General features: G+C 38.5%; 1 protein-coding gene and 1 non-coding gene across 2 annotated transcripts; one reads left to right on the top strand and one right to left on the bottom strand.

Moving 5' to 3' along the window:
- Positions 1–3,776: 3,776 nt before the first annotated feature.
- On the top strand, positions 3,777–5,972 carry LOC145631805 (uncharacterized). Its single transcript, XM_081683987.1, has one exon. It carries the CDS (start codon positions 3,777–3,779, stop codon positions 5,970–5,972), a length of 2,196 nt encoding a protein of 731 aa, XP_081540113.1.
- Positions 5,973–12,571: 6,599 nt separating this feature from the next.
- Positions 12,572–12,679, bottom strand: LOC145564821 (small nucleolar RNA R71). The gene has a single exon (XR_014094911.1). It is a non-coding gene; the product is annotated as a small nucleolar RNA R71 (small nucleolar RNA).
- Positions 12,680–26,649: the final 13,970 nt, after the last annotated feature.

A 26,649-nucleotide genomic window follows, 5' to 3' on the forward strand; every position in this document is an offset into this window, starting at 1 on the left:
ATGCAACAAGCTTAGTGCACACCTATGAGGTTGAGAAGAGGAATGCCAAGAAGAAGAAGAAGAGAAGGGAAAAACAAGAATATAAGAAAAAGGAAGATAAATAAAAGAAAAAGAAGAAGGCATACTCTTCTCAACAAAATATTTTTTGGTTGGAAATCCCACCATTGTCCTCAAAAGTCATCAAAGGAGGCACTTGGGGGACTAAAGGTTCTTCAAAAGGAGGGGATATGAGAAAAGAAGGTAATGACATGGGATAGGAGGGAACAAGATTAAGCTTTCTTGAAAATGAGGTATAAAATTAAATGACACTAGTAGAAAAAGGCTCATTTGCATCGCCATATTTGCGTCACTCATTCTAAAGAACGAAGCAAATGTGTATTTTTACCATACTTTAAAGTTATTTGCGTCGCTTGTTATTAAAGAAGCGACGCAAAAAACAAATGAATGTTAGCTTTCTATCATTTGCGTCGCTCTTATTTATTAAAGCGACGCAAATAAGTTTATTATTTGCGTCACTCATTTACTGACAAGCGACGCAAATAAGGCAGTGAATAATTTGCGTCACTCTTTTAATAAATAAGCGACGCAAATAACAAATTTTCAGCATTTCAGATTTTGTTATTTGCGTCGCATTTTTATTATAAAGTGACGCAAATAACTCTGCTTTAGGTTTTCTGCGCTTTTTTGACCTTAGCTTTTCACTTTCACTAATTCACTAAACAGAGTTGCTTAATTTCGACCCTTCAATCCAACAAATTCGCCCAAAAAACACCCACAAATTCGCCCAAAAAACTGCAATTCCCCAGCAAATTCAACATCCAAAATCGCAATCAAGTTCAACACCCATAATCGGCAGCAAATCCGAGCAATTTCGAGCAAAAATTTAGACCAAAAACCCTAATTAATTCGAACCCTTAAACCCCAGAAAAATTGATTATTTTCGACCAAAAATCCCCCATTTCGAGCAAAAAATGTACTCAATTCCATACGAATTCGAACCCTAGAAACCCCAAAAAATTCAATTAAAAATCCTGCTGAAAAAATTCGAGCAATATCTGATATTTTCGAGTGGAAAAATCGCTTAATTTCGCCCCCAAAAACGCGAGGAAGTTCAAGCAAATTACAGCAATGTTGAATTTTTGAATTTTCGAGTGGAAAAATCGCTTAATTTCGCCCCCAAAAATCGATTTCGGCTCGACATTGTTGAATTTTAGAAATCAATTTCACCTATGGTAAGATTGCTTCTATTTATGTTCAATCTTTTCATGGTAGATAGAATGTAGCATTTAACTTGAACAATGACTTAGTTTAATTTCAGGTTTAGTGTTAGTTCACTAATTAGAATTTATATGGCAGATTTAATTGAATTTTTATAATTTTCAGTCATTGAATTTTCATTTGAGCATATTGCATACTTGTGAATTTCAGTCATTGAATTTTTGAAGTCAATTTTCATCTGAGCATATTGCATAGTCATTGAATTTATATGGCTGTTTTGCAATATTTTACTGGTTGCTTATTTACATCTTTGAATAGTGTGTAGAATAGCATAGTCATTTGAGCATATTGCATAGTCCCTGAAAACGGATATGTACCATACCGGCATACCCAAGCCTAAATAGCATAGTCAATAACGCATGAATAAATTGTTAACTTTGCAATTTAAGCCAGAAGTAACTTTTATAAACTAAAAACTGAGAAGGCGTTGCATGATAAGCCAGGCCTCTAGCTTATGTCCTAATAGAGAAGTGATATTGTAATTGGAATGCTAGGCTTAATCATCTGGGATCTTTTCAATATTATGTACGGTATAATTATGGAGCAAATATTGAACTTTTTCTCTTTGGGTCTTTGACCTTTAGAAGTAGGCGGATACTTGTGAAGGTATCACAGCCTCACAGGTTATGTACTCAGCCTTAGTTTTTCTCTGGCGTGTAGGAAATTGTCTTTTACTTTCTCTATGTAGTTTAGTTAAGTAAGGAGCTTATTATTACTTCATGTTATTGGCGTAGGAGTGCAGTCAACTTGACATAGTTGTTCACCTGCAAATCCTGCTTTTATGCGATCTGTTCTTCCACCCAGTGAAATACTATTGCACTGTTTTTGGGGCTTCTTTTTTTTTTTTTGAAATACCATGGTTTCTTTGAAGTTTCAAACTTCAAACTAAAGTAATTTAATAGATTGTGTTCTTTTACTATGGATAATTGTTAGTGCTCCATTTGTTCTGCAAATTTGTTTGCATTTAGTCTGTAGATTTTTACAGTTGCTGTTTTGCAATATACTACTGGTTGACATCTATGATTCTTTGAATGTCTTATTAAAATTATTTTTTATCATTTAATTTTTTTGTAGGCATCATCATAATGGGCGATGGGAAGCACGAATTGGGTGCGTTTATGAGAACAAGTACCTCTACTTAGGCACTTTCAGTAATGTCCTGAACTCTATTTCTCTCGTGCTCGCTCTTGTTCTATGAGATTTAGGATCACGAGCACACACACAAATACGTGGTCAGACAAAGTGATTATCATAATCACAGGGACAAAGATACTTAATATTTGGACTGTCCCTTTTGGTTTGGTCACTTTCTGTGATCATCATATATAGTATATGTTGTATGTATTCCTGTCCACTATAAACAATAAGATATAAAGGAAAGGGGGTGAGTACGGTACCAGTAGATCTGCCATTAATTAAAAAATTGCTCCTACGGACTCACATGGCGTCACGTGAGTCAAATATTGTGAATACCTCTTAGGAATGGGTTGCTTGATCTGATTTTATGAAGAAAATTATTAGTATGATTAATTAATTAGGTAAGGTTTTGGTGAAAATTATGATCCACTAAGAATCCTGCTCTTTGCTTGAACCCCGTCACACCTGACTATTACATATGCAGTTATGCACCCCCACCTTTACTTATAAAGATATGTAATAAAGTCAAATTTGATCAGAAAAGAAAACAAAAAGAGGATTAAAGAATAGAATCAATGCCGAATAACAACTTTTATGTCACATGGCAGATTAAGTTGAATCAACTATGTTGGTTTAATATATGTAATTTTTTATGGCAGATTCTTAATTATGCGGAAGTGAATTCCACAAGTTGCTCGAGGTTCTGGTTGTGGACAAACGATTAAGGCGGTAGTACGCATACGAGATTGTCTTCACTTGTGGTATATATATCTGAACCATTCTTTGCAATATTAACTTATTTGTTCTGGTTGGTATAATGATTGTGAATTGTATGAGATTTTTAATTGTGATATAATTGATTGGAATTGCAATAATACTTGCATCATTGACTTAGATACCCGTTTAGGGCTTACTCATTAGGAGTAAGTCTTGAATAGTCCCCGGTTTGGGACTGTTCTTGAATGTTCTATCTCATTTAGGTGATAACTACTTGAATTGTTTTGGATCTAAGAAGATCATGGCTCACTATTTCCCGATTGTTCTCTGGGTACATATGTTGATAGCCGATTATCTACATTGTGTGCTTGGAGAACTATAGGGAAATGCTGCCGGATTTTCTTTAGAACCAAACTTTACAAGTAGTTATTAGTGAGATAGGACATTCAAGAATGGGTTAGGTTGGAGTGATAAGGACCTTATTGGATCATCCGGAGTTGCATTTACATGATATAAACTTTGAATGAAAATGTTTGATGCCTTATATTCTTGTTTATGGTTAAGGAGCTATATATGTTACAAAATATACACATTATCTTAAAATTAATTTTGTTATTCAGTGGTTGAAAATGGATCGAAGTTGGATGTATGGTAAACGAAATTGTACAAGTTTTTTACGAGGAATTGAAGAGTTTAGCACTGTTGCCTTAAAACACCAAACAGAGAATAAGTCAAAGAATATTCTTTGTCCTTGTTGTGACTGTAATAATTCGAGGGGATATCGTGATATAGTTGATATTAAAGATCATCTAATTCGTCGTGGGTTTAAAGAAAACTACACGAGGTGGACATGGCATGGTGAGAGCATATATATTGAGGCAAGTTCTAGTTATTGTCCAAGGGAAGATGAGAATCATTGTGATGATGATAATGACCCCCAAGGTGAGGATATCGATACAGCTGATGATATTGGTGTTGAAAGTGAGAGTGAAGTGGAGAAGGACAGGATAGATGAAATGATGCAAGATGTTGAAGACCATTTCACAGAGTGTCCCCAGACATATGATAGTATTTTGAGAGCTGCTGAAACCCCGTTATATCCTGGTTGTACAAAGTTCACTAAACTTGGTGCTATTATGAAGTTATTCAACTTAAAGGCGAGCAATTGTTGGACTGACAAGGGTTTTACGCAGTTGTTAGAAGCCTTAGTAGAAATGTTTCCCGACGGGAATGAACTTCCAAACTCCACCTATGAGGCCAAGAAACTTATGTGCCCCTTGGGTATGGAGTATGAGAAGATACATGCTTGTCCCAATGACTGTGTGTTGTATCGAAATGAGTATGCTGATTTGCATGAGTGTCCAAGGTGTGGAGTTTCTCGTTACAAGATGAATGATACTGGTGAGATGTGTAAGAAAGGGTCTCCGGCTAAGGTATTATGGTATCTTCCAATTATACCGAGATTTAGGAGACTCTTCTCGGATGAAAAAACTGCAAAATTATTGAGGTGGCATGCTGATGGGAGGAAGAAAGATGGGTTAATGAGGCATCCTGCTGATTCCCCGCAATGGAGGAACATTGATCGAAAGTTCAAGGACTTTGGTGAAGAAGATCGAAATCTTAGGCTTGGTCTTAGTACAGATGGAATGAACCCATTTGGGACACTAAGTACCCAATATAGCACCTGGCCGGTTCTTCTAACTATCTACAATTTGCCTCCTTGGTTATGCATGAAGTCTAGATACATTATGTTGTCCCTTCTAATATCTGGGCCTAAACAACCTGGAAATGACATTGATGTGTATCTAGCGCCTCTCATTGAAGATTTGAAATTGTTGTGGAATGAAGGTGTCCAAATGTTTGATGCATATAGTAAAACCAATTTCACTTTACGTGCCATGATTTTTTGTACGATAAATGACTTCCCAGCTTATGGGAATTTGTCGGGGTACACTGTGAAGGGAAGAACTCCTTGCCCCATTTGTGAAGATGATTTGGAGGCATTGCGCCTAGACAATTGTGGCAAGCATGTATACATGGATAATCAAAGACATCTTCCAGAAGACCACCCTTTTCGATTCAATAAGGGGTCTTTTAATGGAAAAGTGGAGTTGAGAGAAGCTCGTGGCCCTTTACGTGCAAGTGAGGTTTATCAGCGGGTCAAAGACATTGAGAATGAGTTTGGTAAGCCTTACAAAAGCAAATCAACTGGGGGTTACAAGAAGAAGTCTGAGCTATGGTCTCTTCCATATTGGAGACATTTGGAAGTTAGACATTGTCTAGATGTAATGCATATTGAGAAAAATATATGTGATGCCATTGTGGGAACTTTATTAAACATGCCAGGAAAGACAAAGGATGGAGTTAAAGTAAGAAAAGACATGGCTGCTATGGGTCGTTCAGAGTTGGCACCCGAATCTCGAGGAAAACGCTGGTATCTTCCCCCAGCTTGCTTTACCTTGTCTAAAAAGGAAAAAACTAGCTTATGTGAGTCATTGCATGGTTTAAAGGTCCCGGCTGGATTTTCTTCTAATTTTCGTAGACTTGTGTCAATGTCTGACTTGAAATTGGGTGGCATGAAATCTCATGATTGTCATGTCTTGATGCAACAATTATTACCAGTTGCCATTCGAGGAATTTTGCCACCTCAAGTGAGGTATACAATTACAAGATTATGTGTCTTTTTTAACACTATCTGTAGCAAGGTCATAAATCCAAGTATTTTAGATGACTTGCAAGCAGATATACTTGAGACAATGTGTCGATTTGAAATGTATTTTCCCCCATCTTTTTTTGACGTGATGCCTCATTTGGTTATTCATCTTGTACGTGAAATTTAACTTTGTGGACCAGTGTGTATGAGATACATGTATCCTTTTGAACGAGAAATGGGTGACTTAAAGGGAAAAGTCATGAATCCGGCCAAACCTGAAGCTAGTATTGTACAACGAACAGTTTCTGAGGAAGTGGCAGCATGGGTTGCTCAATATCTTGCACGTTCACAGAAAATTGGGTTGCCAAAGTCTCGACACGATGGGAGGCTTGGAGGTCAAGGTACTATTGGCAGGAAAAGGATATCCATGGGCTTTGAAATGAAAAATAAGGCCGAGCTTTTTGTGTTGCAAAATCTTAGTGAGGTTCATCCTTACTTGGACGAGCACATGCTTTTTCTTAAAAATAAATATCCTTCCAAAAGTGATCTTCAGCTGATAAAGGAGCATAATTGTTCATTCGTTACATGGTTCAAGGAACGAGTGATGTCCCAACTATCCACCACACCTAACGATATATCTGACACATTGAGATGGTTGGCATATGGTGCTAAATGTCAAGTCATGTCATATGAGGGATACGACATCAATGGGTATTCTTTTTACACTAGCCGACAAGATGACAAGTCAACAATGCAAAACAGTGGTGTTAAAGTAGTAGGTTTGTCATCTGAGTATGTTAGTGCACATGATAAAACACTTGTGGATAAGAAGAAATTTTATTATGGAATCATTGAAGAAATAATAGAGCTGGATTATGTTGATTTCAAGATTCCTCTATTTCGATGTAAGTGGGCTGATAGTAGCCGTGATGTAAAAACAGATGAACAAGGGAACTTGACCCTTGTAAATCTTGGTCGACGAGGGCATCTAGCTGATCCATTTATATTAGCTTCACAAGCAAAACAAGTTTTTTACATGGCTGACCCAGCTGATTGTAAGTGGTCAGTTGTTTTAGAAGGTAAAAGAAGGATACTTGGCATTGAAGATGTGGTGGACGAGGAAGAATATGATGAGCAATTTAATGAGTCACCACCTTCCGTTTGGAGCATCCCTCCAATAGTCGATGATTTTGACACAACGTTGAAACGAAAAGATCATAATGAAGGATTTTATATCGCAAAAGAGAAGAATGAAGGAGGTATGAATTCTATGATTTTTTTTTTCCAATATGTGTTAGTAATTGCATAAATTGCTTATTATTGTTATGTGTTCAAGTTTATAATTTAAAAATGATATAAATCGATGTCTTAATTTATTTATGTCTTTTTTTTTCAGGTAAGTAATAATGGAGGATGAGGATTTTCATAATCGTTCCATGTCTTTGCAAAGTGAGGAAGATGAGCCACACAATCAATCACAATCAGAGCTACAAACAACCGACTCTCAGAAGAAGAAAAAAAAGCCAAGAGGTCCTTCAAAGGGCCTAAAATCCATGCCTAGGGTTCCTAGAGTGCTTGAATGGGATGAATTGTGTCGACCCATTGGAAAGTGGGCAAAAGCATACAAAATTCATGTTGGTGAAATAAGTCGTGCAAAGGTGTCTATATTGTATAAAGATTGGAATCAAGTTCCACAAGGAATAAAAGACACTTTGTGGGAAGATGTTAAGGTAATATTCACTATTATATGTTAAATGTTATACTATTATATGATCATTTTGACATTATTTGAATATGATGAAAACAATTTATTTGAATATGATGAAATTATTTACTAACTTTTTTTATTTTTTTAATTTTTTGCGTAGAGAGAGTTTCAAATCGAAGAAGATGAAGACAAGAAAAAAAGGTCCTACGCACTTGTGATAAAACTTGGAGAGATTTCAAAACAAAATTGGTCAGTGGTTGGATCACATGTACCAGGAATATGCCGAAGGAGAAAAGAATGCCGTATGTACTCTATGATTTCATATCTGAGGATATGTGGAAAACATTTGTGGAGGAGCATACGACAGATGATTTTAAGGTTTGTGTGTATTAATATCAATGATCATGCGGGTTATTAATACTTTGTTAACGGATTCTTATGTACTAATCTTCATTTATGCTCGTGAAAATAGGAAATCAGTGAGAAGGCAAGACAAAGCCAGTCTTTCAACGAATACCCTCACCATTTAGGAGCCAAATCATATGGTGAAATGAATATTGTATGGCGTAGAAAAGGGTATATTCCCACGACATCTTCAGCATCCAGTACTTCATCTTGTTCTTCGGTTGTGTCTAGTTTGCCGGATAGGACATATGCTTGGCTTCTAGCAAGATCAATAGAAGATGATAAGGGAAATCCTTATTTGCCAGATGAGAAAACAAGAGAGGTGAAAGAATCCATTGTAAGTATATAATAAGTATATGTAATAAGTCTTTATTTCAAGTTTGAATATATTTTGTTAAGTTTATGTATTGCAACCAAAGTTTTCTAACTTGAAGTCATTGTGTAGGATAATTGGAGAAAGCAACAAGCTGAAGGAAACTTTGTTCCTAATAGGCATGATGATATCTTATCTCGTGCCCTTGGGAAAAAAGATCGTAATGGTCGGGCAATAGCATTTGGCAGTGGAATTGGCACTAAAGCTGTATGGGGATCCGGAGAGAGGCGTAGTGGCCGACGGGGTAGGGAATTCGGAGATGATGAGCTGGAAGAATTAGAGGCAAGAGTAGCCCGGAGGGTACGAGAGGAGACTATGCAAGAGATGGATTCTAAAATGGATTCCATGGTTCAAGAGAAGTTTATGTTATTTGCTAAACAGATTGGTATTCAAATTCCAACTGAAATGATAGAAATGAATAACATAGGCCGGACGACTCAGCAAAATCCTAGTAGTTGCCAATCAGTGGGTGATGATCCATTTGCAAACATACAGGTATCCAACACTTTGTTATTTTATATTTTGTATCTTTTTTTTTTTTAATGATTTATGACTGCAACATACTTTTAACTTTGTAACTCAGTTTTCTATATTTTTTAATTATGATTTTTTTCTATCTTTATAAGGAACCGGTTCCTTGTCGGCTATCATTGTTGAAAAATGACTCTGAGAAAGTCATTGTAGCTGAAGGTACATATCATCCGGAGTTAATCCTTGATCATCATAGTAACCTCCTTCCGGATCACGTGAGGGTGAGTGTTGATGATTTTTTTGACGAGTTCAAAGAATTCTCGGTTCCAGTTCCTTCTTCAGTCATCAAGAAACTTAATCATGCTCATGGTACATTTACCCAATGGCCGAAATACTTGGTTTCACTCATGCATGACAAGGTAAATTATTTTTGTAACAATTTACATATAGTTTGCCATACAAAATATAGCAAATTGTTGAATAGATTTGCTTTACTATTGATTAGGAATTCATATCAAATAAGAACAATGGTAACAACAAAGCGGCCAAAGAAAACATGCAAGACAAAATGAAAGTAGTTGAAAGTGGTCGCGAAACAAAAGAGTCCAACACCAATCCAAAAAAAGCTTTTCTTATGGATTATGCTTTGGAAAACTTGTCTCAGAAGTGTGGGTCTTTGAATAGTTTGTTATCTTCATTACCCGAAGGTGAAACTATTAAGGTTAAGGCTGATGCTTGGACCTTTAGTTATGAAGACAGTAAGGACATCATTATCAAACGTGAAGATGTCAATCAACTTCTCACAGGAGCTTGGCTGAATATTTCAGTTTTGCAAGTTTTTATGATGTAAGATATTCAAATTTCACTCTTCCCATATACTTATTTATTACCATTTATAATGTTATTACATGATATATATGTAGGGCCTTGAGTGACTTACTCGATACGGAGGAAGTGGCTTCCATTGGATTCATGTGTCCGGAAATGATTTCAGAAACCTATTTGCATAGTGATGCTGATCGTATCCTACTATACATGACACATGTGATGGAAAAACAAAAATCTAAGCAGTTCATCTTATGCCCATACCATGAAAAGTATAAACTTTGAACTTGTATTTATTTGAACTTTGCAAATTGTTGATATTATTTTACTCTTTTACAAATGTGTGTCTAATTTATTATGTAGGAATCATTGGGTTCTTTTGGTCTTATGCATGGCTAAGCGTGAAGTCATCATCTTTGATTCTTTGAGGCAGAAGCGAAATTTAGCAATTAAGTTTGCAATGACAAAGTAAGTCTAGTTTGTTATTAATGTCATGATTTTATGTGTGTAAGGGTAATATATATATGTTTTTTGTTTCACATGTGTAGTGCTTTTCGAAGTTTTAAGGCATTAAGTGGACAATCTAGGGGAAGTAAATTGACATGGCATTTGGGACAGGTTACCTTAATTTCTGACCCTAAATTTTAGTTTCTTAATAATTGAAGTATAACAATTTAATTCAACTTACAAATATATTACATGTAGTGTCCTCAACAATTGGGTGGACGTGAGTGTGGCTACTACATCATGCGTTATATGTACGAAATACTTGAACATCACCATAGCAGTGAAGATCTTATTCAGGTATGAGTTGTCAAATATTTCATTTTTGTTTGATAAATACAATTTGATGTTAGCTACAATCTTGAATTAAAACTTTCCTCTTGTATATTTGTTGTGTTGATAGGATTTTTCAAGAACTACACCGTACACCGAGGAGGAGATAAATGAGATCCGAGATATTTGGGCAGAGTATTTTATATGTAATGTTGAACTTTAGATTTATCACTTAGCGCATGTTTGACTCTTGTTTTGGATTATAGGCTTGAAATGAAGTAATTTGGTTAATTGGTGTTGGGATGATGAGTATAATGTCTATGATATTGAGATGTAAATTATTGGAAAGGTTGTTAATATAATGCCGTCATTCCCAATTTTATGGGTAGGCCAAATTACAAAGGAGACTCTGCCGAAATTTACATTTGCATTATTCAATAATATTGCATTTTAATTTCAATTATATTAGCGTTAGCATATTACTTTATACCTAGGAAAACAGGTACTACAAACATATACAAGGCAATTATTATATTATAATTAAAAAAAAAAAAAAATTCACCTCATTTGCGTCACTCCTATATAAACAAGTGACGCAAATAACAAAAAAATCCATTTATTGGAAGAGTCATTTGCGTCGCTTGTTTATTAAGGAGCGACGCAAATAACAAAAAAAGTTTATCAAAAGAGTCATTTGCGTCGCTTGTTTATAAAGGGGCGACGCAAATGACTAAAAATAAGTTTATCAGAAAAGTCATTTGCGTCGCTCTTTTATAAAGGAGTGACGCAAATAACAAAAAATAAGTTTATCTAAAGAGTTATTTGCGTCGCTCCTTTAGAAAAGAGTGACGCAAATAACAAAAAATATGTTTGTCAGAAAAGTCATTTGCGTCGCTTATTTATAAAGGAGCGACGCAAATGACAAAAAATAAGTTTATAAAAAAAGTCATTTGCGTCGCTTGTTTATAAAGGAGCGACGCAAATGACAAAAAATAAGTTTATAAAAAAAGTCATTTGCGTCGCTTGTTTATAAAGGAGCGACGCAAATGACTCTTATTTGCGTCGCCCCTAGGAGCGACGCAAATGACTTAAAAGTCATTTGCGTCGCGAGCAGTTGCGTCGCTCATAGAAGCGACGCAAATACACTATAAATGAGCGACGCAAATAAGCCTTTTTCTACTAGTGTGAAATAAAAAAAAATAAAAAATAAAATAAAATAAAACAAACTAGAAACTAAAAGGAAATAAATAAAACGAGAGAAGTGGGAAATTATTAACTAAAGCTACAAAAATAAAATAAAAACTAATAAAATTGCAAAAATACTCAAAATAGAGAACGAATAAGAAAAATAAGAAAATAAGCGAAATAAAGTATAAAACTAGAGAAAATATTAGAAACTAAACCGGAAAATAAGCATAAAAAATACCCTAAAAGTGACATAAAAGTGACTTATCAGTTGCTCACTTACACCATTATCCATTAAAACACAAGCTCTCTCATCCAATGAACTCACATCCAAAGGGCTCTCCTACAACTCGTCATTATTCAAATTTAGCTTATTCTCAATCACACCCTCCTCATAAACTTCACACCATAAATGAGCTCTCAAAAGCTTTAAATCATCATTAAGGTTCAAAGGAAGCTCATCCAAGGGTTGAGGGTCAAACTTGGGAGGTAGCTCAAAATAAACATGAGAAGTACAATCTCCCTCTAAAAAGGCCTCAACATTCTCAATGATGGAAACATGAGACAATTTTGTAGGCTTTATCAAGAAGAGGGAAGAGGTGTTGGTGCTATAGTTGATAGTGGGAGTGATTCTTACTCTTCAAGTTCGCAAAGAGAACCAATGCCGGGACAAGAAGATGATGTTTTGTTTCGTGAGTTCGAAAATCCGGAAGATTAGGAGCTCTTAGGAGGGATTTTGCTACCTGTCACGGAAACCAACTTCACAATTCATCCCCAATATACTAGAATGGTCCAATCGGAGCAATTTTCCGGAAGTGCAAGTGAGGACCCCATTGAACATTTGGACTTATTCCTCGAGTTGTGCGCGATGATGCAAACCAATGAAGTTAGCCAAGACTACATTTGTATGCATCGCTTCCGGCAATCTCCCACCGGAAGAGTAAATAAATGGCTAAAGCAAGTAAAGCCTAACTCTCTCACGACATGGAGGGAGGTAGTCAAGGCATTCTTGAAGCGGTTTATTTCCGAGGAAAAGACTACCGAAATGAGAAGGAAGATCGCATAATTTGAGCAAGAAGCTGATGAAAGTCTTGGTGAAGCTTGGGAGAGGTTCAAAGAGTTAGTGCAAGCGTGTCCTCACCGTGAGAACAATCAAGGTTTGCTCATACGGTTTTTCTACGATGGATTGGAGTCCATGTCTAGAGCCAACTTGGATGCCGGGCGGGTGGACAATTGATCAAGATCCCCCAAAATCACGTTGAAGCAAAAATCAAAGAGGTAGCAAAGAACTACTCTTGGGGGGGTTGAAGAAGGAATGCACCAAAGAGAGGTGAGATTTATGAATTGGAGAAGGTTGATCAATTGCAACATCAAATTGATCAACTAACACAAGGGCTTTCCAAGTTGAACACGAGTGTGAATGCAAGTGGAAGTGGTGGAGCAAGCTCCTCTCAAGTTAATGATACATCTTATTGTGGAGGTTTGAGCCCCGAGCATGTAGCGGCATACAACACAAGGCAAGATGGATTTAGAGGAAGCGGCGGTGGAGCAGCTTGGAGACAACCACCACCCGGGTTTGCATCTCAACCTCAACAATGGAACCAACAAGCTCAACCTTCCTACAATTCCAACCCTCAATACCAAATTCCACCTCCATCCCAACACCAAAACCCAAGAGGAAGCTACTCAAGGAACAACTAATACAACAATCAAACCCAAGTGCCTCAAAGAAATCAAGAACAAGCACCTCAAGCGGAGCTAACACAAACTCAACTCCTTCAAGCCATGCATTAACAAATGCAAACTTTTGGGCAACAAATGCAAGAAATAGGAGCTCATAACAAGATGGTTGATTCACAACTAGCTCAATTGGACTAGAGAACTCTTTTCAATTCACCATATACTCTAGCTGGACAAACACAACCTAACCCTTCTCATAACACAAAACCAGATACATGCAAGGCGATTACATTGAGGTCGGGAACTTCCTATGAAGGTCTAAATGAGGGGGATAGTGAGGAAAAGAAGGGAGGAGAAGAGAGTGTAAATGAGGATAAGAGAGGTGAGAAAGAAAAAGTTGATGAGATAGAAGGAGGTTCGGAGAAGAAGAACCTTGACATTGAGAAGACAACTTCAATTCCTAGTGAGGCTAGGAATCTTGATGGACCGGTTCCTTTTCCCGGTCGACTTGCGAAGAGGAAGTTGAACGACAAGTTTGAAAAATTCCTTAGTGTGATGAAGAATTTGCACATCATTCTCCCTTTCATTGAAGTTGTCACAAAAAAGCCATCTTACTCCAAGTTCCTCAAGGATATTCTCACCAACAAGAGGAAGTTAAATAATGATCTTATCACTGTTCCACATCAAGTGAATGCTCTTGTCCAACATAAGATGCCCAAGAAGGAAAAAGACCCGGGAAGTTTCACTTTACCGGTAAAAATCAGAAACATGGAAGATAGGGGCGCCTTAGCCGATCTTGGACCAAGTGTTAGTTTAATATTTCTATCCATTGCTCAAAAACTCAATATAGAGATGATCCCTACAAGGAAGACAATTTAATTGGCCGATCGATCGGTAAAATTACCTTGTGGAGAGCTTGAGGATGTTCCAATTCAAGTGGGACATTTACATGCCTTGTGACTTTGTAGTGATGGATATGGAGGAAGATATTAACACTCCTTTGATCTTGGGACGTGAAGCTCTTAAAACTTTGGGGGCGGTCATCAATTGCAAGAACAACACCATCACATGTGAGGTGGCCGATGAGGAGATTGTCTTTGAGTTTTCTAAGTTGCTCAAGACCCCCATGGTTGAAAAATGCTATAGAGTTGATGTTGTGAATGAGGAGTTAGATCGCTTGGGGAGGGTAATGATGAAGCCTCGAGATCCAATGGTAGAAGCTCTTACATGTAAGGAAGAGTTCCACTCTCAAGAGGCAAAAGAATTTGTCATGGCAACGGAGGAATCCTCAAAGGAGGAGGTTAAACGACAAGTTGAGATCGAGCTTGAGTCCAAGGAAGAGAAATTGGAGGAGAGTTCTAAGCCTCCACCTAAGGTAGAACTCAAGCCCTTTCCTCCCATTGTGCAAGCTCCGGATTGGAGCTTGCCTTTTGAGCTAATGTGCGATGCGAGAGATTTTGCAGTGGGTGTCGTGCTTGGGAAAATAAATGAAGGAAAATCATGTGTCATCTACTATGCAAGTAGGACTCTTGATGACGCTCAAAAGAACTATACAGCAACGGAGAAGGAAATGCTAGTGGTTATGTTTGCCTTTTATAAGTTTAGGTCCTATATTATTTTTCTCTAAGGTCATTGTGTACACGGATCATATTGCGGTGCGATGTCTCATGACTAAGAAGGAACCAAAGCCTCGACTAATCCGTTGGGTTCTTTCTCTTCAAGATTTTCACATGTAAATGAGGGACAAAAAGGGAGCGGAGAACTATGTTGCGGATCATGTGTCTAGGCTACCCTTTGAGAACAAAAATGATGTACCAATCAATGATGAGATAGGATTTGAAACTCTCATGGCTATGGCTTCAACATCTAGCCCTTGGTATGCGGACATCGCTAATTATCTTGCTTGTGGAGTCATTCCCCCGGAATTTTCTTCTCAACAAAAGAAGAGGTTTTTCAAGGAAGTGAGGAGGTACTTTTGGAATGACCCATACTTGTTCAAACAATGTGGAGATGGCCTTTTTTGAAAATGTGTTCCGCATCATGAAATCGAAGGAGTTCTTTAGAATTGACATTCGCTACCATGTGGAGGATATGGGGGTGTTGATAAGGCGGTGGAAATAATTTCTGAATCTCTATTGTGGTGACCGACGATGCATAAGGATGCCCACAAGTTCATTTCCCAATGTGATAGGTGTCAAAGAAGTGGTGGCATAACCAAAAGGGATGAAATGCCTCAACAAAGTATTTTGGAAGTAGAGCCTTTTGATGTTTTGGGGATGGACTTTATGGGGCCTTTCATTTCCTCTTGTGGAAATCTATATATCTTGGTAGTGGTTGATTATGTGACAAAATGGATTGAAGCCATACCCTCTCCTACCAATGATCACAAGGTTGTGCTTAAGCTTCTAAAGAAGATCATTTTTCCTAGATTTGGGGTTCCAAGGGTGTTAATTAGTGATGGAGGCTCCCATTTTGCCAAAAAGCAATTTGACGCTTGTAGGGAATATTTCAAGCATTATCGCTGGCTTGAACCCCACTGTGATCATACACTTAAGTACGGTGGCGTCCAAAGGGAAAGAAGCTAGAGCAAAAGAGTCGCCAACAAGTTTTAGGAACTTGTAAACCGTTCACCAGGTGAAGGTTACACCCCTTAATGATCTAGGAGATCGTCAACTCCAATAGGTCTGGAACCATGACTGGTAGCTCGGGGATGAAGGTACAAATCCAACCTAAAAGAGATTGAACCTGCCCTAATAATAGGCCTCTACTTTATTCTGATCGTATTCATGTGCGCTTTTTTACTAACATGCAATCAATATGATTAACCCTAAACCTAATTAACCTATGTTGGTTGAATATTAATGCACAAATAAACCTATTATTGGCAATAACTTGAATTATAATCAAATTAACCCTAAACAAGATTATTAATTATCTTATTAAGCGTGATTACAAGTACCAAATTCCCTTTAAACATGCATGAAAGGCGTGATCAAGCAATAACAATAAATATCAAGCAACATAATAACAATAAATTATTATAACAATTATAATCATAAAAAATCATCATCATCATGTTAATAATAAAGCATAATAATAATAGCAAGATCCTAGGCATGATACTAACAAGATTAATAACAAACCCTAGCATGTCACTAAACAATAAAAATTAAAGCTTTAACCCTAACATGATACTAACGATCATAAATATTAGGAAGAAAATAAAAGGCATCATACTTGATATTAAAGTTACCCTAGACTTGATACTAGGAAGATCAAAATACCCTAACATAACACTAGGAATCATAACAACAACCTAAGCATGATTTATACATCATAATATCAATAAAAACCATTAAAGCGCTTACTTGGATGCCTCGTACACTCTTTCTAATAACAAAATACACACGTTAGTAACTTCAAGGAAAATAATAAAAAACAATTAAATTAAATAATTGGAACAGAGATTTGGGACTAAACCCTCAGAAATTAAAAACCTTTCACGTCTAGGGCGAAGGCAACTTCGAATAACACTGGGTGTATCTAGGTCTCGTGAATGAGGAATTTTGTAAAAAGATGGTAAGTTTAGAACAGAGAGAGGGAGAGAGAGAGAGAGAGAGAGAGGGAAGCTTTAGCTTAGAGAGAAAAGAATTAGAAAACTAGAGAGTTGATGATTGTAGATGATTCCAAACGGAGTTTTTAGAAGACAATTTATAGAGAAAATCAGCCAAAAGATAGAAAATCGAACCAGAGTTCTGACGTGAAAAAAAAAGAGTTAGCGCCAAACGCTAATGCTAGCGCCAGGCGCCAAGCTTAGCGCCATGCGCTAATGCTGGCGTTAGGCGCTAACCAAGTTTTTTACGCATTTTCTAAAATAAGATAGAAATTAACCGTTCAGGAGGATAAAATCGTAAGATCCTCAAAAGCACTCTTTTATTCCGATTAAAACTCTAAAAAGTCAACAAAAGTCAATTTATCAATGCTAATTGAATTAGGATTGAAAAGAACCTTCTAGAAGAATCTAGAAGACTAAAACCATTCCTAATTGCATTAGGAATGATAAATCCGTATTAGGCCCTCCCCTAGATCATTGGGCCGCATATAAGGCTCAAACCAGCCCTAGTTTAGTAATTTGGCCATAACTTCCTCAATATTCATCGGAATTTGGCTTATAATATATAATTCATCGGAATTTGGCTCAAACCAACCAAACTGGATTCGCTGTTTTCTTAAAATAGATATTCAAAAACAGAGAGAAAAGAATAAATTAAAACTATCCGCAACACTAGACTTTCCACACTTTCACTTCATTCGATTATGATTTGACGTGAAAGGTACTCATCACCGGGTTTGGTTTTGGGGAGACACAAATGGGTGACTACAGAAGCCCCCACTTTGACTGAGTTTGGAGAAACGCCAGTTTCGAAAACAAAAGTCAAAGTAGCGATAGGGATGGAGAATGATTCAGAACGTTCTGCGATCCTAAATCATTCTTGTAACGCTGATACCTGCAAACCAGCATTAGTTAAACAGATAAAAGAGTTAAGAAACACGTATCTTGCATCGTCGAGCACACGTCTCTGAAAGTAACCGATCTGTTGCTGCATTTCTGTACTTTTGTATTTTTTTTTTCACAACCTCCTACAATCTAGAGAATGCTGCCTAAAGACTGCTACGCTTGTAATTGTCTCCACTTCCACCATGATAAACTTCTGCAAGCTAGAGAACCCCATCGAAGATTGCTTCGCTTGAAACGACCTTGTAGCACTTTGACCATCTTCCGCAAGCCAGGGAACAGGATCGAAGACAACTTCGCTTGAAATCACCTCCATTTGTTTGTGATAACTCTCCGCAAGCTAGGGAACGCTGCCGAAGATATCCTCGCTTAAAGCTATCCTCATTTGTTGCGATAATATTCCAAAGAAAATTACCGGAGACCTACGCTTGTCGATCTATAAAAGCTCGCTTGAACTTTGCTTCCGTTATGCCTGTACGCCGACACTTTTGCTGTTTTTGAACCTGTATGCCGGTGTCTTTTGCTGAATGAACCAGTATGTCGGTGCCTTGCTGAATGAACCAGTATGTCGGTGCCTTTTGCGATTAGCCAATGCTTAGGCGCTTTAAACTATGTGAGACGATCTTTCATCAAGTCGATCACTTTACGTAATTGTAATCAAGACGATTACTAAAATTGTGTCAATTGCTCAGAGGGGCTAACTAGCGTACCAAGGAGCCTAAAATATATTGCAAAAGGTTGAAAAAACCGTACTAAATGGCTGAGCGATCAGGCGCCCCTGAAATAACGCTAGCGCCGCTTATTTGGCTGTAGCGCCAGGCGCTAAGCCTTATCGACTGACGCCAAGGTTTGACGCTTGGCGCTAGAGTCGGGTTTTCCTTAAATACCCTTCTCTTCTTCATTTCCGCTGCTGCTGCTCGCGTTCTTGCTCGAGAAATTCTCAGAACTTCATTTGGCTCATTCTTGCTCTTTTCTCAACCGAATTCGCTCAAATTTGTTTCAAATCAAAGCTTATTCCATCCATTTTCCCAATCTATGTAAGTATCCTCCAATCTAACGCCGGTTTTAATGAATTTTGCATGCATTTGTTTACGAATTTCTTAAAAATTCGAATTTTAATTTGCTAAATTCTTTTTGTTTATCAAATTTTATGCCATGAAATTGCTTAATTATGTTTATATATTGCTTTGGGAGTAATTTGAAACTTGTTTGACTCAATTTGGTGAAGGAACAAACGAATCACCATTGTTGGACCTCTTAATGTCGGGAAGACAATAAGGCTTGTTCCTGACGTTTTTGCTAGCAATTCTTGTCCAATTTTTCAGAATAATTACCATAGTATTGCAAGAAATTGTTTGAATGCTTGAAAAATGTTGTATATGCTCAATATGAATTTGCACTCTGTTTTAGTACTACGTACTCTATTTTTTTTTTTTAAATATTTTTTTTTTGCGAACATAGTATCATGCGGCTAGGTGAACCTTAGCTACCATAGAACCTTAATTTATGATTATTCTTCACAATGTAGCATAGCTAGACAGCGAGGCTCAGGTTCACGGTCCTGAGACGTTCGACGGGAGCATGAGCTCGTAGAGGACGACGCTGATCCGTCCACTTCACTCGGCCGACTCCCTGAGTGGGATGAGCGGACTTTGTACTTCTCTCCCGTTCACCACATCTCTAAGAGGGTGAGACGAGGCATTACAGTTGGGAGGACGCGCTGTCATGGTTTTGGTTGCGACGGTTTTGGCGACCTGTACAAGATGTACATCGTCAATGATGACGAGACAAGACTTCTATGGGAGTCTTGCAGACTGACTGCACTGTTTGAGACCTCAGAGGCCATGATTGCCTCTAGCGGGGGTCACCAAGTGGTTCACGCTCTGGTGGAGTTCTTTTGGGACACCACTAACACTTTCCACTTCCCTTGGGGTGAGATGATGGTCACCCCGACCGATTTCAGTCTCATTACGGGACTGGACTTTAGCTCTGTGGCACTGCCGTTCGATAGCGAGATCAGCGTCTTTTCTCCCGAGGTCGAGGAGCTGTTGGGTCCGATTGTTGTTCGGGCTCTAGCTGAGGTGGAGTCGATTCAGTTCAGCGCGAAGGGGATTCGCCGCTCAACTCTAGCAGCGGCTTTTGTTGATGGTGCGACTACCCGAGAGCAGCGGGTGCGCATCTTTGCACTTATCTTGCTGTCAGGGAAGTTCTCCCCTGACAAGGGTAGTAGGGCGCTGCTTTACTACCTTCCTGTTGTCCGAGATCTACACCGGATCGGGACTTACGACTGGGCCAGCTTGGCCTATGCTGACTTTATTCGAGCATTTTGACATGAGTCCTTCACGGGGAACGTTGCTCTATCCGACTTTTGGAGGGTCTTTGAGGTACACTTTATTTCCTGTAAAGTTTAGCTCTAAGCTTTAGTTAGCACTTCCTGATAATTTTTGCTTTTGTAGATCTGGTTCTACGAGTACTTTCCCTCATCTTTGTCAGCGAGACCGTCGCTGCGCAGGTTTCCAGTAAGTGCTTCCTGGGGAAGCCGCCGCGTGGGGATGCCCACTTCTTATGTCTGAGATTGGATCATCTCGGTATGGTTCTTTACATATTTGAACATTTTGTGATACCTTTGATAGATTCTCGTCGGATAGGCGTTCTTTGCAGGAGCCTGATGTGCAGTACCGACCGTGGGTCGACTTGGCAGTCCTTGGGCTAGCCGCGCAGTATTTTGCTGAGCGTCGCTATTTCTTAGGGACCTATGGTGCGGTCGCGTATCTTGGGGAGAGAGTTTCTATTCAGCATTCCTCAGATACCTTGGTCGTTCCTACTCCTCCACCGCGTCACATGTTTAATGTCGCGAGGTTAGTGAGCATGTTAGAGGGAGCTGGTACCCCTTGGCGATCTTATACGATCCCTGGGCGGTGCTATGAGGAGGAGCAACTGCCGTTGTTAGCTCCAGTTCCTGTACCTGCTGAGGAAGTGGCGGTATGATTTTCATCTTTTACCTTTCGTTAAGTAGCCCCCAAGTAATGCTTTACTGATTTTGACTTGCTTTGTCAGTGTGGTCCTACTGAGTTCGTGCCACCTCGTATGTCCATACACTATCAGGGGACATACGGGCCGATTAAGGAGATGATTCCTCCGGCTCCTGAGGGCGAGCGCTTTGTGGAGCGGTCGATTCCTTGTCACCAGACTTGGTAAGCTTATTTTTCTGCAACTTTAGTCCATATATGGTATGCACGTTTACTGACTTACTTCTTTGACAGTTCTCACGCGAGGTGGTCTCGGCTATGACACAATGCGTAGATGCCTTTCGGAGCCAGCTCATCTGGATGAGGAACGTGGCTACATATCAGTCGAGACGACGCCGTTCAGGAGGTAGCTTCCCTTCTTATGTTTTTGCATTACCGCTTCTATTTTGCATATTTCTGATCTTAGTTTCTTTTACAAGGTCATCCCATTCCTTCTCGTACGCATACGAGACCTGAGGTGCAGAGGGAACCGGCGAGGTCTAGCTCGAGACGTCACCGCACCGGTTCGGGTGGTCGGGGTGGTCATTTTGAGGTTGCCCGTACCGAGGCGGTAGAGGGCTCAGGCTCTTCATCTGAGGGTGCACATGCTGCGCCGGTAGGCCAGGGAGAGGCTACCTCCGCTCTTAAAGGTGGTGGGATGTACGAGGTCGGCTCGTCATCGCAGCAGCCTCCGCAGCCTCAGCCTCAGGTTGATCTTGGGTGGACGGGTCATGTGCTGAGTTTTCCACCTCCCGAGGAGACCGGAGCTAGAGCTGGAGCTGGTGGAGAGGTTACTCCTCATACGGCGCAGTTTTATGAGATGATGGGTGTACGTCCCCCGGCGCCGTAGTTTGTTCCTGTGCTTTTTATTGTTTTATTTTGACTTTTTATAGAACTTTGCCTTTGATTAGACTCATTATTTAGACATGATTGTATACTATTATGAGTTTATTCATCATTTATTATTTTTTCATTTTTTTTTCTTTATTTTTATGTGGATTTTTGTGTGTGCAAAGAATTGTGAAAATTAATTTTGCGCAAAAATTCCGCCATTTTTATTATTGCTGGAGGGTATCCGACTTTCTCCTCAAAAAGAACAATGAAAAATAAAAGTCAAAAAATATTTGATTTATAAAAACTTTGAAGTTAGTCTAAATAAAATCCGAAAAATAATATAATTAATATAATAGTTGTAGTAATTAAGAGGAAGAAATAAATGAATTTTAGAAAAAGATATAAAAAAAACAATAAAGAAACCGTAAATTCATTGGTCAGACTCGAATCAGGTCAAAAAACGCGGTTTTTGGAAAGCTCGTACGATAAGACACATTAGCGCCAACTGGCGTCACGCGTTTTGGTGGATCGTCAGGCGCTACACTTAGCGTTTGGTGCCAGACTCTGGCGTCAGGCGCCAATGTTTGGCGTCTGGTGCTAATGAGCACTGACTCCGAATCCTTCCCGGATTAAAACTGCGCCGATTTTGTGTATAAGTAGCGCCCTGCCCAATCAATTATCTTCAAAACATCAGCAGATTAAATATTTTCTTAGCTCTTAAAAAATAAAAATCATGTCTCTAGTCTCTAAAAGTTTTACCAACTTCACTCATGAATGGTGTCGGTCTCTTAATGCGAAGGAGAGAAGAGAGTTAGATCTGTTTCACCTGGGGTATTTATGGTGTCAAAGGGGTAGATCTTGATTTAGATTTTATTCATACCGCTCTATAATATTGGGATGTAGATACTCATTGCTTTAGAATAGAGTATGATGAAATTAGCCCTTTGCCGGAAGAATTCGGTGCTATTTTAGGCTTCCCTGCACTAGATCTTGTAGTAATCCCTAGAATAAATGAATATTATTATAAGGATTTTGAACGCTTCTTCAATTTAAAAGACAAAGATCTAACAGATATAGTAGATGGTAGCATAGTTAATTTGAAAGAATTTGCTCGCCATTATTTTGATAGACCTTATTCTGAATCTTTCCATGTTCATAGAAGAAGGGCTTTTCTCTTTTGCATGCTTAATCAATATTTTTTCACTAGTGGTAAAAATAATGAGGGTCAAGCAATTATATCAACTGTTTTAGAGCAGATTGAATCTGCGAGAAATCCAATTCCCTTAATAGTTGGAGAGACTATGCTTAGTCTTGATGAATTAAAGAAGAATCCAAAAGCACCTTTCCGGGGCTCTCCAATTTTATTACAGGTAGAAAAATAATATTTTTAATTACATAAATTAAAAATATATTTTTGTATAGTAATAATAATTTATTTGTATTGGAATTATTTTACAGATGTGGTTAATGGAAAGACTAGAATTAATTAGTCCTCCAGACAATATTGAAAAGTACACTCCAAATTGCTTTGTGAGAAGGAAGAAACGCTTCTCTAAGGGTGGGGCGCCATGAATGGAAGAAGGTCTTCGGATCTTGCAATTTTTCCATCAAGTGGGTCATCCCTTGGTGGAAAATAGTAAAGATGGTTGGTGTTAACAAGCAACCTTTCTGCCGTCTTCCAAGCTTGTCCCGAATGACTTTTTATTACCCCTGCAGGGTAAAAAGACAGTACGGACTATTTCATAAAATTCCTTCCTGTAATGTTCATCGTCCCTATGAGTTCCCTGTCTTTCAGGAAGTAGACAAATTTGATGCTTATTGGAGCGCTAGACCTTTATGGGAAGTGATTACCCAAAAGGTTCCTCCTTCTTTGCCCAGTGATGTGAAAAAGTGGCTTATGAAGAAACCTTCAAAGGATGGGAAAAAATATCAGAGTAAAACTGATGTGAAGAGCCGTCTAGGTGACAAAGTGATTCCTGTTAAGGAACGCTTGGGTGAAAGAGTTGAGTTCAAATCACCTACAATGCCTAAGAAGAAAAGTTTTGTGAAAGATAAAGGAAAAAGGAAAGCTAACACCACAGAGAAGAAGATTTAGGTAGAAAAGAAGCATGGGGTCCTAGCTAAGGGAGAGACTATTTACTCAAATATTGAATGTAGGTCCTCTAAAGGATGCCTACTAGCTAAGGTTATGGATGAGGAGGAAGGCGCAGATAAGAATTGGAAGAGGGCTAAGAAAGAGAAAGAAGATTAAGAGCATTGCTTAATTTTCAATTTTTAGTTTTTAAATTCAAAGTTAATTTATTTAAGCTTTATTTAAATGTAATTTATTTTATTAATGAAATTCCAGCTTTTTAATTAAATTATTTACTTTAAATTTAATTTATTAAAGCAATGAAAACCGAAAAATTAATTTTCAAAAAAAAAAAATCGAGTACGGAAGTCGAAAATTTTTCGAAAAACACCAAAATATTCCCCGATATTTTACAGTAAATTGGCACCATGATTCTGTGACTAGCGCCAGCTACAGCAGTCTGGCGTCAGGCGAAGAAGGTTGTCGTCTGGCGCTAATGTTCATCGGCTGGCGCCAGACCGTTTTCTGTGACGCCGATGTTTTGTCGATTTTCTATTGTATTTTTTATTAAGTTTGGGATGCGAGATTTGAAAAAAATAATGTGGCCGCACCCTTAAAGGGTTGCCTACGTATCCTTTCTTAAGGAATTAGACCAAACGTAGCTCTCTTGAGTGCCCTACTCAAGTAATTATGGGTAGTATTTTTTAAGTTGGTCAAGGTTTGTCATGTTTGAAAACTCATTGCCATCCATGTCAGTTAATTTTGCTGCACCTCCTGACAGGATTGTTTTCACAATATAAGGTCTAGACCAATTAGGTCTGAATTTTCCCCTTGGATCTAAAAATTTTTTCCTTAATGCTTTTAACACCAAGTCTCCTACTTTGATGTGTCCTGTCTTGACCTTCTTATTAAAATGCCTAGCCATACGAGTTGGGTAACATTGAGTGTGATGTAGAGCTTCTAGTCGTTTTTCATCAAGTAGAATTAGCTCCTCATATCTTGCCCTAGTCCATTCAACTTCATCGAGTTTGCTTTCTAATGCGATGCGTAGAGATGGAATCTCTAGCTTGACAGATTGTATGGCATCCATTCCATAAACCAAGGAAAATGGCGTATTTCCTGTTGATGTGCGAATTGACGTGCGATAGCCCCACAATGCGAAGTGAAGTTTGTCAGGCCAATCCTTGTAATTTTCCGTCATTTTCTAGATGATAGTCTTTAGATTTTTATTAGCTGCTTCGACTGCTCCATTTGCCTGAGGTCTATAGGGAAAAGAATGATGATGTTGAATACCATATTTCTGTAGCAATTCTTCACATTCGGCTTGAAAGTGAGTTCCATTGTCACTTATCATTTCATGAATGACTCCATATCGACAAATAATATTTCTTTCGATAAAGAGTGCTACATGTTTTGCGGTGATTTTAGCGTACGATTGTGCTTCGACCCACTTTTTGAAGTATCAATTGCCACTAAGATATATTTGTGACCTCCTGTTCCTGGGGGAGTGATTTTGCCGATGATGTCAATTCCCCATGTAGAGAACGGTCATGGCTACGTGTAGGTGTAGAGCAAAGACGGAGGAACGTGTTGTAAATTAGCGTAGATTTGGCACTTAGGGCATCTTTTTACGTATTGATGGCAATCCCTAATCATTGTAGTCCAATACTATCCTTCTCGCATTATCTTTTGGACTAACATTTTGCCATTTACATGAGTTCCACAAATTCCTTCGTGGACTATCCTCATTGCTCTTTGGGCATCCTTTTTTCCTACACATAAGAGAGCTCCGCCCTTAGGTACCCTTTTATGTAGCTCGTTGTCTATGAGTATGTATTGGCAAGCCAAGAGTCTCAATGCTCGTTTTGCTCTTTTGTCAGCATGGGGAGGATATTCTCCTTTGGTGACATAATTGAGTATATCCGTATACCACGGTTCATCTTCTTCTTCGTCCTGGATTCTTTCATCATCTTCTATAGCTTGAATATAGGCCGGTTTGTGCCTTTTTTCTATAGTTAGAGGCATTTGCTTGATTTCCGTAGGAATCCTAACCATTGAGGCTAGTCTTGCCAAGGCATCAGCAAATTCATTTTCTTCTCTAGGTAGATATGTGTATTCTACCTTTTCTAATTGATTAGTAAGAGTTTCCAGATAAGTTTGGTAAGGGGCTAGACTTTTGTTCCTTACTTTCCACCTTTTGGAGATTTGATTTATGATCAATGAAGAGTCTCCGAATATCCGTAACCTTTTTAATCCCAATGCCAAGGCTGTTTCAAGGCCTACCACGCATGCTTCGTATTCAACAGCGTTTTTGGTAACGTCGAAATCAAGCTTTATGGAGATTGGGACATGCTCTTCTTTAAGTGATACTATTAATACTCCAACGCCACATCCCTTTTGGTTTGAGGCTCCGTCAAAGTACAAGGTCCAAGTATCATCTTCAGTGACCATCAAGTCTTCATCTGGAAATTCGTTGTCGTGTATTGGTGTCGAGTCTTCTATTGGAATGTCTGCTAGAAAATCCTATACCACCGATCCTTTGGTAGCTTTTTGTGGCATGAACCTTACATCGAACTGGGCTAAGTTGACTATCCATCTTGATATACGCCCGTTGAGTGTAGATTTCTCGAATAAATACTTGAGTGGATCTAGTCGGGAAACTACGAAGACTGTATGCACGAGCATGTAATGTCTCAACTTGGTTGTGGCCCACACCAAGGCGAGGCACAATTTCTCAAGTGGTGTATAGCGTGCCTTATATTCGAGCATTTTCTTTCTTAGATAGTAGATCGCATTTTCTTTGCCTTCTACTTCTTGTGCAAGCATGGCTCCCATTGTCTCTTTGGTAGCTGTTAAGTACAGCCTAAGAGGTATTCTCGGAAGTTCTAGTGCTAATACGGGAGGATTTGCGAGATAGGATTTGATCTTTTCAAAGGCTTTTTGACACTCGTCATCCCATATCACTGGTACATTCTTTTTAAGCCTTTTAAAGATTGGTTCACATATTGTCG

This window comes from Chenopodium album, chromosome 1, assembly GCF_948465745.1.
Source record: "Chenopodium album chromosome 1, dcCheAlbu1.1, whole genome shotgun sequence".
Taxonomy (NCBI): Eukaryota; Viridiplantae; Streptophyta; class Magnoliopsida; order Caryophyllales; family Amaranthaceae; genus Chenopodium; species Chenopodium album.

What these genes read in the sequence shown, in the direction of transcription:
- LOC145631805 (XM_081683987.1), top strand. Translation starts at nt 3,777, where the DNA reads ATGTATGGTAAACGAAATTGTACAAGTTTTTTACGAGGAATTGAAGAG.